The sequence below is a fragment of the Falco biarmicus genome, chromosome 5 (genome assembly GCF_023638135.1).
Source record: "Falco biarmicus isolate bFalBia1 chromosome 5, bFalBia1.pri, whole genome shotgun sequence".
NCBI lineage: Eukaryota > Metazoa > Chordata > Aves > Falconiformes > Falconidae > Falco > Falco biarmicus.
The window spans coordinates 76,264,976-76,277,817 of NC_079292.1; the positions used below are offsets into that span (position 1 = coordinate 76,264,976).

At 42.5% G+C, this 12,842-nt stretch overlaps 1 protein-coding gene across 7 annotated transcripts in view; it reads left to right on the forward strand.

The window, feature by feature from the left end:
* The window catches only part of PPFIBP1 (PPFIA binding protein 1), a 119,624-nt gene that overhangs the window by 52,850 nt on the left and 53,932 nt on the right, over nucleotides 1-12,842 (forward strand). For all 7 annotated transcript variants that reach the window (XM_056339134.1, XM_056339137.1, XM_056339132.1 and 4 more), the window contains exon 3: nucleotides 11,139-11,300. In XM_056339134.1, the coding sequence (XP_056195109.1) occupies nucleotides 11,237-11,300 (64 nt within the window). In that variant the 5' untranslated portion in view covers nucleotides 11,139-11,236. The remainder of the gene's footprint in view (nucleotides 1-11,138; nucleotides 11,301-12,842) is intronic.

Consider the following 12,842-nt stretch of genomic DNA (forward strand, 5'->3'; position numbering starts at 1 on the left):
TGCCCAGCTGTGCTGGAGGGGGGGGGGGGGTTGGTTTTCCTTTTGGCAAACAAGGATTCTGGCATCAAAGTTCTTAATTGCAGGAATTACACTAGCAGTTCCCAGAGTTCAAGGGTGGGGGTGGGGTGTGTACAGGCGGACTAGTGAGATGTATATAAATCATGGGCTAGGCAGAGCTTTAAATCCTAGATATATTGTTCCATACTTGCTATCTATCTTCTGTTACAGTGGGGCTTCAGAAAGTTATAAAAGTATGAAGGTACACAAGAACTGCTTTTCCCCAATACAATATGAAACAGCAGTGAGGTTACCTTTGCTCATCTTATAATAACTTTTAATTAAAATACTATTAAATTACTTGCATTGTTTTTTAAGCTTTATTTTAATTATAGCTGTAGGTTGAGGGAAGGGAAACGGTTAAGCAGCATAAGCTGATTTTTTCCCCCTTCTATTGCAGCAGACTTATTTCCCCTCTATTAAAAAAAAAAAAAGTCAGGTGATCCTGCTTCCCCTATCCACATCCCTTCCATGTCTTACTATATTACATATCACATAAGGGGCTTCCTGTGTTCAAACTTTCAGGATTTTCTTAGATCACATCAGACTTCCTTCAACAGCCACGTGGCTCAATATTTTTTTCTTTCTTAATGAAAACTAAGATCCTAGTGGAATTACTTCTCTAAGATCTCTAGTTTGGGAGAAATCGGATATTACAAGGTTTATGATGTAAGACTGGCTTTTCAGCAGACTCTGGAAACCTGACTGGCATATCAGAGTTGTAGACTGGCTTAAACAAGTTGCAGATGCCTGATAATGGAGAGAGACAATTCAGCTCTTGCACAGGACAATATTTCGATGTTGTTGTTGCTGTACAATTCAGCCACACCTAAGTTTGCTTCAGACTTGTTGGCTTGGATCATGGCACCACTGGCCTGAGCAGTATGGGATGGTGTGTGCTAACCCATTCACTGCTTATCCTGTTACCTGAGAAAGCTTTGCAGCCCCTTGCTTCGGTTAGACTGCTCTGGGTACCCAAACCAGGTGTTTTGTAGGTGTATTTGCATTGTACTGCTGCAAATGAATTGCAAAGTTTCTTGCACTGCTCTTAAAAGTTATTTTATTCTCCACTTTAGTGCATTATAGCCCTGTCTACTACAGGCTGTCTACTGTTAGTAAAGACTGTAATAAACCACAGTCTATTGCTATATGTAATGAAACAGACATTTTACATTGTTCTATGTAATTAAAAAAAATACTGTTTCACACTTAGCAGATCATCTGTAGCAAGTAACCTCAGTCTCAGTAACCTTGTTATATCCGTAGGTCGGTTTGTAGCAGCTGCAATTCTGTCCCCAGTTGGGCATCAAACATGCATTGATGCAAGTATCTCTGAAGTTTCTGACCGCTAAGGTTTTTCTTCATCTCATGAGCTGCATCTTTGTTGTGAAGCTGGCACTTTCTGCCCATCTTGCTGATGGGGCCCTGGGTGTTGGGTGGGATATTTCCCCCTCCTACATATGCAGAGAGGCTTGGTCACAGTATGGAGAGTGGCTGCTCCCTTCCATCCCTAGGTCTTTCTTACTGGAGAAGAAGCAGAAAGAAGTCACCCTTTTCCTTTATCTCCTTTCTTCCCAGCTTCCCTCCGCTTCCTGCTGCAGAAGAAAGGGAAGATAGTAGCTCTGGGACCAGGTTTGTTTCATGGTGTGTTCCTGCAGAGGTCAGAGCTCTGGCTTGATGCTTACCTGTTGCCTCCTTCCACCTTGCTGGTAAAAGCCCTCACACTTCAATATCACCCGTACCCCATGACTGTATTATCTGTGTAGCCCTCCAGCCCCCCCCAGCAGTGTTCCCATTCCCAAAGCACTGATACCTTTCTCTTGTGAGCTCCTCTGAGCACCAGGCACAGCTCAGCACCTGCTCCACTGAGTTTTTTAGCCTTGGGTGGTGCTGGAGGCCAAAGGGCACCACCACAACATGAAAACACCTTTGCAAGGTATCAGTCTGACTGGCTGGCCCAAGGGTAGGCAGGACACGGGGCTCCCCAGCCAAGAAATGTTGAGTATTAAACAGCGTTGCAGACAGAATATGGTTCCTTAAAATGGTACTGTAATAACAGGGGTTTTGGGGGGATGATTTGTTTGCTTGCTACTCACCAGCACAGCATTCCGAAGAGAAGAGAAGGACCCTTTCCTCGAGCTGAGAGCACATAGCTTTTGTCCTTCATCTCTTGGCACTGAAACTTTGGTGTTGAAAAAGCAAGACAAAATCAACAGTGTTCTGCCCCCTGGCTGAAAAAATATAAAAAAGCTTTGCTTACTCCAGCGTTACCGAAATCCCTGGTTGTCAGACTTGGGACTGTGTTGTCTTAGGACTTGGAGACATTATCCTGGGAAGGGGCGTGGGGGACAGAAGCCAGTCGAGAGAAAGTGTGGGAAGGGCAGTGCTGGGAAAAAGCCATGTCTGCGAGTGCCTCTTCTTCAGCCTGGCCTTGAACAAGCAGCTCTGGAGCTGGGCAGCAAATACAGGCTGTGTCCCAGGGGAAGGGGACGATGATCCCGAGGGGATGGGGAGAATGTTCCTACAGTGCTGCACTCCCTGGGCAAGAGGCATCTCCTTGTGCTGCAGCTGGGTAGTGCATTGCTCTGCGGAGTCTTTGTCTGGGGCTGCTCTGGCTGGCAGTGGGGTAGCGCACATGGCAGCTGTCAAAACACAGAGGTGACTGCGTTTGCCTGTGCTTTCTCATTGACGATAACAAACACATGTTTCAGAATGTGTTTTGCATGTGAACTACTTGGGCCTTTTCACAGCTGAGAACTGATTCAAAATTTGAAGTCTTTGTTTTGAAGTGCACAGTCCCCCCACATCTGATACTTCAAGAATCTCAAAGGTACAACGCCTGTTTTTGACAGCGACTAAAGTTACATGCTGCCTAGAGCAGGTCTTCTTGATGTAGACTCTGTCAGATTCCCAAATGTACTACCTAAACATAAGTTGTTGGCAAAGCTCCAGCATGAGCTATTTAGTTTAGCAGAAAAGAAGGTGAAAAGGTCCACATGTTTTTTCAGGTGAGCAAGAGAAAACCAAAGTGAAAATTGCCCTAAATTTTATTATTTTTCACCTTTTTCCCCCTATGTGTTTCTCTTTAAAGTTTAGTCCTGTTCTATTACTTGGGAGAGTGGAAGTCCTCAACCATGCTGAATTCTACCCTGCTCCATTTTTAAAACACCAAGAGAAAAGAGATGGCAAATCATGCTGTATCGGGGGATTGTTGGTGTAATGGTAGTGCAGTGGTGGTACTGGCAACATCAAGTTCTCAGATACCATGAGTCTTTAAAAGACAGAAGTATCCCCACATGCAAAGCATGTACTTCAGAAATTACACTGTTCTTTTTCACGTTCCTCCTGAATGGTGAATCTTAAGACAGCAAAATCAGAGGCAATAGAAGGGGAAAGGTGTAATGCTGGGATTTTATATGCGGATTTTCCCCATGTAACAGTTGATGCTGCAGAATTACAAGGTTTTTCTGTTGTTTATTACAGACACATATGAAAGTGCTGTTCAAGCTAAATATACTTTATTCATTTTCTGGGCTTTTGATGGTCGGCGCCCCCTAATTTTGCTTTGTGCAGTGACAGCATTGAAACCGTGGATCTGGAAACTCCTAGACCTGAAGGTCCAAAATCTAAAGCCAAGCTCTTTCAGATCTGGAAGTTTTGAATTTGATCTTTGGATCCAGCCCATTAAAAGAAAGCGGCACAAGCTATGCAGTCAGATCTAAGCAGGGGTCTGTGCTCAGGATTTCATGGTTCTTAAGTTATTTTGAAGAACTACTTTTTGGACTCTTTACCAACAGTGTCTCTTTGTTTCGTAGCCTGTGTGGCCACAGTGTGTCAATAACATGTTGCTGGAGAATGTGAGGCATTTCCTTGCTTGCATTAACAGTCTCAGTGAGGAATGAATATCTCAATTGTTTTCCTAATCAGTGGACCCAAGCAAAACGTGAGAAAATAAGGCATTGATTTCATAAGACTGTCTCAGGTGAGTGGTTGAAGGCATTTACTAAATAGTTAACCAGTAAAATATGAACAGCCTAAAGTGAAGTATATCTGCAGGGGTTTTTTGCAAGCCTCCATTTGACCTTGGATTGCTTGTCAGTAAAGAGTGAGTCTGAAGGGTGTTTGCAGGCAGGTATTTGTGTTACACGGCTGCTTTGCAGGTAAGGTACTGCTGCTGTGGCTGACTCAGTGCCATCCAGCCATCACAGAGCTCACTTGTGCATCACAAAACAACATAACCAGTCACCTGCTGTGTTTTTTAAATTCATTTCAATTACAATAACAAAAAAAGAGCTGCTGGAGAACAGGGTAGTAGAGATAAGGCATGATTTCAATATTGCAGACCAAAATAAATGGTTTGTTTTGTAACTGGATATGAATCCAAGCCATAAACCTTGACTCAGAGACTTTGGGTGTTTATATAAGCTGTTGTGTATACATCTCTGCCCAAATATCTGAAGGATGCTTATCTTGTTGAGGCTTTGCTTTTGCCTCACAATCGAGGCGTTTAACAAATTTCAAGGCAGAATGCAACTGAGGTGGTTGGTAATAAAAGTTGTTGTGTGGTTTGAGGTTAGTTTTTGCCAGGTATAAAAAATCGTATCTTGGAAGGACTTTGCTGCTTTATGCTCTTAAATACTTTTAAGTCTTTTCTATGGCTTAATACCTTTTATCTCAAGACATTTCTTACATACTGTGGGATAGGCTTTCAGCCTCAGTGTGCTTCCATTCATTTTTATCAGTTAAAATAAATAAATAATGGTTGTTCTGTAATAAAGAAATAATGAAATTCAGGGAACAAAGAAAGGATCTAGAGTTAGGGAACAAAGGGACATTTGTTGCTTTCTTGTAGTTCTGTATAATATGAGAACAGCATTGCTTTGATGTCATTGACTAGACTTCAGCAAATTCAAGACATTTATTGATATATATAAAACCAAATAGATGTTATCAGTTTAAGCTTTTGCTAACATTTGGGTTGGTTTTTATTCATAATAATGTTTATCCTTTTTGCATGACCGAGCGTTGGGGCCCTTGGAGGGTGCTGGACCAACGGACTGGTGGGTTCTAAGCCTGGCCCCACTGGGCTCCCACTCCAGGGACAATGCTCCTTATAGCCATCCTCCTGGAATGGAGGACTTGGAGGGGAAAGGACCAGCCAAAGGACGTGCCTTGTCTCAGCGGACCTCCTTGCCTCAGCCTGTGTGTAATGGCTGTCCGGCCACTGCAGTGCAGCCAGGGCAGCGTGCCGATGGCTGGGAGGGAGCTGAGCAGTGGTACCTGCCTCCACCTGGCACCCGGGGCCTCTCCCCGGGGAAGGGGGACAGTGTCTGAATGACACAGCTCAAAGCATGTTTGGGACCTGCCTAGTTTCCTGTCCCAGCCTCATGCTAAGATATTTCTTTACATTATTCCCATTAAGATGTTTTCAGCATTTCCTAGTTTTACTTTTTAAATTTCATTTGTTCTTGCCTTGGAAAACACCAGAGCAATGTATTCAACAAGGATCCATTTCCTTTTTTAATTTCTTATTTCAGGCCTGGAAGGTATGAAATAGAGTCAAAAGAAGTGTTAATAGCTCCTAGTGTAAAGTAGCTGAATATATTAATCATTAAGTGTTAAAATGCTACTGACTGGTGGCACTATAGTTGAGTATCTTCAAAACATCCCATGAGAAATTCTGTCAAAGATTTAGATTGAATTCATTCAAAGCTGGTTTTTATTTGTGGTTGAAATGTATTTTGCAGATAAGTCTGCGTGTTTGTGTTCTCTTCTGGCCCACCAGAAAAAGCAGAAATAGATGTCATTATATGTCTGAAGTGGCATTTATCTTCATGAAACAACTTTACCTTGTAAAAATTGCTAAGGATGTATCGCTTTAGTATTGTAAGGCGATAGAGATGAATCCATAAGATGCATCAGACCTGTTGCGCAGTCATCTTGTGTGTGTAGGACCAGGAATGCAGGGATATGAATTGTGGCAGCAGGGTGAAATTTAGGGTCTTTCTTTTGTGGTAGAATAGTAAAAGATGACTGCAATTTATTAGCTTTGTTGTTGTATTTTTGTGGTAGACTGCTCTGGGGCAACAGCCTGCTCTTGGGCATCCTTTTTTTACTCTCTACAGCTCTCAAAAACAAGCCCTAATTAAGATTTTTACTTTCTGTGTATCGAAATTTCCTCACTTAAGGAACATTTGGTAGGAATAGGAGAGCTGGGAAACTCAAGTCATCCATCTTATTGCATCATATAATAAAAATAACCTGTAGCTGATGCTTTCTTGCCAAGCACTTGAGCATTTGCAGAGCCTGTGCACAAAGAGGATGGTGAGTGGGACAAGAGGGCAGCCCCTGCCCTTCCCTGGAGAGGTTCCATGCAGGGCACAACGTGTCCTTTTGGCCTTCAGACCTGCTAGCAGGCAGCCGATTCTCTTCAGCTCTGTGAAACTCTGGGTTTTTAAGCATGGTGTGTTTGGCAGGTGGACATCCAGAATGAGACCACCCCCAAAATAAATAAAAAAACACCAGGTTTGAAGGTGTTGCCCTTAGATGCCTCTGTGTGTGGTGTTTGATCTAGGAAAGAGACAGCATCTGAGTGGGGAGACTGTAATTTCCTACATATGTGAAATGTTTAAGTGGTTTTTTTGTTTGTTTTTTTTTTTTAAGTCTGCCATCTTAATTAAATGCCTGATTTTGAAATTGACATTCAGGCAGCTTTCCTGTTTGCATCCAGTGGACTGCAGTTCTCATTCACAAAGCCCCTTGGTTTTTTCTAGCTTTCCTTGGATTTATTTGCAGGGCAGCTATTTTGTTTTCTCTGTAAGCTGTTTGGAATACATCTTCATAAGCACTGTAGCCAGAGGGTTTGTATGTCATTCAAAAATAAAAATAAAAAATCTCCACCTACTGAAAAGTGAACAGCATAGCCCTAGCAACCGGCTGGTGTGTTCAAACCAGAGGAGGGGACATTAAGCAAGTAAGACCAAATAATGTCTTCTCTGTCACAGCCAGGGATGTGGTAGAAATGCCAGCTAGTGATAAGATTAATCGTAACTGGTAGTAGAAATAGCTGCATTTGTATTTTATTTTTATTTTTTAATGGTGGATTGTAAATACAGCCTTGATGAAGCAGTGCTTGTTCTTGTCGGTGTGAGCAAGGTATTCAGCTGGGAGCTCTAAAAAGGGGGTCTATCTCTGTAAAAACAACACCCCTGCCCTACCTTGCGCTGATTGCACTCGCAGGAAGGTAAGTGTTGTCATTTTCTTGGAAAGCAAGAGAAAACTTATTTTAAATGGTCCGTCAGACGGGGTGCTGTCAGTACTTTCCTCCCAGGTATGTTCTCGATGGCGTTATGCCAGGGGTGGATTTTGTGTGTCTGCCTCTGTCTCCTGTGCTCACCTTGGTTTCTCATTCATCTGCTGTGTCATAGATCCATCTGTGTTAAAATGAGGATTTTCCTTTTTTTTTTTTTTTCTTCTTCCCTTCTTTTCTGATTTCATGGATGAAAATAATTTAAACTGCTTGACATCATCTGAAATATTAGCAGTGCCTCATTTTCCTAAGGAGCTCCACTGCACTTCTCCAAGATGGATTTTTGTTCATTTACCTGACTGCATGATTTTCCTTAGTCACTGCCAACAGCAAAACTCAAAAGCCTTGAGTTTTCTATTAGCTTTTATTTCTATTTGACTAAAGCCATAGAAAGGAAAGGGTAAAGAAAGGAACATACATATCGGGAAAGCTCTGCTGTGTTAGCAGTCAGCCGAGGCTCTTCTTGAAGTTTGTGAAGTCAGAAGCAGTCTTGGTGCCCTTCAGTAGGCACAGGGATTAATCCACTGGTGTTTATTGTTCTCATCCCTATAATCCACAAAGTGCTGCTGATTTATGACTTCTGTCTAATAATTGCCTGCCTTTGACTCCCTCTGCACCTCCCCTTTCCACCCTCTTCCTCCTGCGGTTTGTTGTTTTTTCTTGTTTCATGCAGTATGGTTCTTTGGTCCACTGGTGTATGAGGTCTTTGATTTCCCCCCTGCCCATCCGTTCCCCGTGTGCTGATGATGGTGTGCAAAGGATAAAAGAGATTCCGTGCCCTTACCGGAGAAGGATGCCTCCAATATTATTTTTCTATCGCAGCGGTTTTACTTCCTGACTGCTAGATGTGCTGCAATGTGCTGGGAAGGTGGCCAGAGCAGGATGTGCTATTCCAGGCTAGTTTTCAATGACCACTTTTAGAACCAAATAATGAGGAAAATGAGATTTTATTGTGTTATCTCCAGCTGTTCAGCTTGGAGACTTTTTGTTCTTTTTTATTTCATCTCTTCAAGTTTCTCAGCTGTAGGCTTGGTCGGGCTGCTAACAGATGCTCCATGAGTGTTGGAAGGGTTTTTGGAGATCAGTGTGTTTTCACGGTCTTGCTTCACTAAATTTTGTCTTAAAATTTCTCACTGCTGCTCCTTTTGCAGTAGCAGTGGAGGAAGCATTGTACAGACTCACGTGTCTCTTTCCTTGGATGTAGGGCCAGGTAACAGTGGGGTAGACACTGGAGGTCTCTTGGATGCTGCTGGTACCACTGCTGCTCTTGTCTGAGGGTTTTTTGACAACCATGGATAAAACCAAGCAAGGAGATCTTTTTTTGGAAACATGAGAGTTGGTTGTGCCTGGATGAAGCACAAGGGTGGTGATTTTTCTATGCCTATGAGCCATGGCTTTATTATGCAAGTATAAATTAGTAGTTCCTTGCCCCCACTTAATGTCTTTCCTAGGCAGAAGGTGAGAAACAAGGGATGCACTGTGATCAAACGTGATTAGGGAGCACTGTTCTTTAGCACATTCTTAGCCTCCAGTAGGCTTTTCCTAGTACTAAGTCTTCCTCAGTACTGTATTCAATGCTTGATTGCGAGCTGCGCTGAGCTGACTGATGGCTGAGGTGGGAAGGCACCACTGGAGGTCTCCAGTCCACCCCCCGCCCCAAGCAGGGATGCCCAGGGCAGGCTGTGCCATGCAGGGTCCAGTCAGGCTGTGAGTTGCTCCAAGGATGGAGACCCCAAAAAGGCAGCTCTTTCCAGTGATTGCCATCCTCACAGTATACAAGCTTTTTAAGAACTTTTGTTTTAAATATAAGGTTTTAATTATTTTTTTCCTTTTAATGCTTCAGTGGAATTTCCTCTGTTTTAATGTTTGCCCCTTGCCTCATCATGTTACTGGGTGCCACTGAAAAGAGTCTGGCTCGGTCTTCTTGACTCCCCCCAGGAGGTGTTTATGCACATTGGGAAGATTGTGGGAATCCCTGATTCCCAAACATTAATTGACTGTTGTGGGTTTATGGGTGTTTTGCGTTGTTGGGCCTTTTCCAATTAGAGCTATGAGGAATCGGTGTTTTGCCTGAGGCAGCAGCAGCCCTGGGCTCCCTCTTCGTGCTTTTTGCCTTCAGAGGAAAATCCATCACAGACCATCCACACTCTGCGTTCATAGACACCCATACTTGAGCAGGACCTGATTATCAGAACCAGGAAACCCTAAAGGAGAAAAACCAAGATAGTCTACAGCGTTGTCCAAGTGAATGTGTTTGCAAAGGCTGCGTTTTGTGCTCATTTTTACCGGATGCAGAGGCACCAGACCAAATGTCTTGTAGGATCTGCATATTCTGGCAGATACTGTACTGCTTGAAGTTTAATATTTACATTGTGTTTAAAAGTGGGGGCTTCCTCCTGGAAGGCTGGAAGTCTTCAGTTATGATGCTACTGCATTTTTTTAAGAGTTGCAACACCTTAACTTACAGGTATTTTGACTTTTTGAAGTTCTCTTGGCTTTTCTGACTCTGGCAACTAAATAATAAAGCAAGGCATTTGTCAAAAGTGCAGTAGTCTTTGTGCTGTCATTCAAAAGTTACCTTAGGGTTTGGACCGACTTTGTGTAATAAAAGTTTTGTTACAGAAGATTAAATGTTTGTTGGCATTTTAAGGATAGTATTTCAGCAAAGCTAGCTGGCAGCCTCCATTAAGAGCTACTTCCCAGCTGGGTCAGAACAATAAAGTGACTCGTAGGAGGGAAAACTCAGTTTATGACATGAATTTTTGGTTTGGGTTTGTTTGTTTTTTTTTTTAGTAGACTCTTTTCCAGGACTTATGCCAGAGATACTGTGAACAACTTTCTTAATTGCTTATGTTGGGGCAAATGTCAGCAGCATTGCGGCCTAATACAAAAACCAAATGGCAGGGTATGCAAAAGGTTAAAGCGAGTTTTCCTTCCTGGTGTTTGTTTAGCTTTGTTCCCTAACTGTATTTATATCAGAAGTAGTCTGGCATGTCTTAGATTAAAGCCATGGCAATCTGGGCTATTTGGGTGACTTGTGTGTCCATTGTGCTGGGGTGGAGGGACTGGGTATGTCTCTGACCTCTGCAGCTCCACTTCAGCAAGTGCCAACTTGTAGCCCATCGGGATTTCGTATCTACTATTTCACCTGCCCAGGCAGCATGTGGGGCAGGTTCGCTTTGCCAGACTCTGCTGGAAGCACTCCTCTGGGGACCACTTCTGACTTTCAAAAGTTTTAGGATAAGATCAGATTGCATCATTACAGCTTGAAGCGCTGCTAAGCGCAGAGCAGCGTCTTTGGAGGGATAGTCTGTGCATGGACGCTACATCCAGCGAGGCATGGGCGTTTGAGATCTCCTGCCTGTAGGCAAATAATTGCATGCTTGGGGTTTCTGGATTGTTAGACACCCAGATACCTTGGGCAAATGATAAGACTCCTCTTTTTCTGTACCAACAAATTCTTGGGGAGAAAAAATACAGGTAGACGCATTGTTCATTACTGGGTTGCAGCTTCCTTTTAGTGATAGACCTTTGTCTTCTATGGGATGCCCCCTCAGTGGTATCTGTGGGCAGGGGCAGGTCACTGGCTGACCAACAGTAGGAACTGGATCATCAGGTTGGTGCTTTGATTCTTTGATGCCAGTTTGTGCCTGGTGGTGAACACCTCTGAGTCTTCCTGTGGTCAGCAAACGGCCCCAGTCTTCCTGCTGGTCTGGCAGCTGTGGTGTCTGCATTCAGAGAACGTGCAGTGAAATTAAATTCTCTTTTGCAGGTTAAATTGCAGACTCGAGGCTCTGGATCCAACTCACACTACTGGTGATTTATTGCTCCTAATGGTGTAGCTGGTGATTGTTCCTGAGAAGAGAGAAGATGATGAGTGATGCAAGTGACATGCTCGCTGCGGCTCTGGAGCAGATGGATGGCATTATAGCAGGTAAGCACTCAGGGCAGCTTATTCATTTAGCTGTTTTGGTCCTCCTTTCTCATACTGGGAGGGCAGAGTTTCAGGCTTAGAAGGGAATGTGCTGGTAACTGTGTTTGGTGTCTTCTGTTATAGCTTAGAATTTACAAGTAAACGGAGTGGAGAGTTTGCACAGACTTTTACAAAAAAGACACAGCTAAATGGGTAGTAGTTTTTCTTCTGTCTTTTAACAAAATGCTGCTCAAAGTGGCAGACGCAGTTCATCTGGTGCACACAGCACCAAAAAAGTCAAGGACAAGGCACATTTCAATCCAGGATGACTGTATTTAAAGAGCTGCTACAAGGCAGGAAGAGTAAGTTTGCCTAATACTGGCTACTCTGAACTTCTCTCAAATCTGAAGAGCTAAAACTTAAACTGAATTTTCCTTTTTTTTTCAAAATTGGGATGCTTTGGGTCCAAATATTTGGTTTGGACTTGCCTTGAACTTAAAAGTACCTGTAAATTGTAAGTGGACAAGGAGAGGCATTGCAAAGTATACAGCTTCTGCTTTTAAGTTGAGTCTAGTGAGACATAAAATAATATAAGTACACAACATAGAGGAGCAAAGCAGCAAGAAGTTAATAGTTTAATCCTATTCCAGCAGAGCTATGCAAACAAACTGAAAAAAATACCCTGCAAGGATAGCAACACAGTTATAAAGTCTTTAATAGTTCCACTTAGAGTAATTTCCCTTAGGGAAAAAAATAATCATATGGTGGATGCTTTGTTTAAACAATGAATTTTCTCTACAGTTTTTCTAAAGATATTAAGGACACATAGCAGGAACACATGTAAAGTGGATTCAGTTGGATCATAATGATCTCTAAAAATACTTCTAAGCTGTACCTTTAGTAATTTCCATAAGTAGATACTGGTATTTAGATCCAATCGTGTATCTGTTTCCAAGAGCCTAAGTTGATTATGGCAGGATGAGGTTTAATATAAAAATAAAATGTGGTGTTGAGATGTTGAAGTCACCACAGACTTCATTTACCCATGTGTCTGTTGAGACAGACCTATAAAGTAATATAACAAAGGGACATCAATCCTGTGCTGTTGTGGGGATTATTTCTCTTTCGTTTTTTTCAGAGGGAATTAGCAGAATACTTGCATTTTTGTGGCTTGCCAGATGAGAGGAATGAAAGTTCATGGAAGTGCATCTATGGCATATCACTGTAGTTTCCAAAAGTTGACAGTACAAATGATGCTCTGTCATGAACACGTCTCACTGTGCCCGAGGCATTACAGTATTAAGGTCACAAATCAGTGTGCTGAAATTACAGTTGGAATTAGCTAGGTTGACTTAAATCAACCTTAATCCTGAACTCATAGTTTTCTTCCTGACTTAAGATATAGCAACTTTTAATGTAGGTCAAATATATGTACTGTGAGTTTATGCAGATAGGAGATTTTTCTCTTTATTAACATGCAGATGTCAGGGCTACCACATCAAACTGTTGGGTTTAAAATTTGTTCTTGTGTAGAAGTGATTTGGGTTTTTTATTTATCTTTAT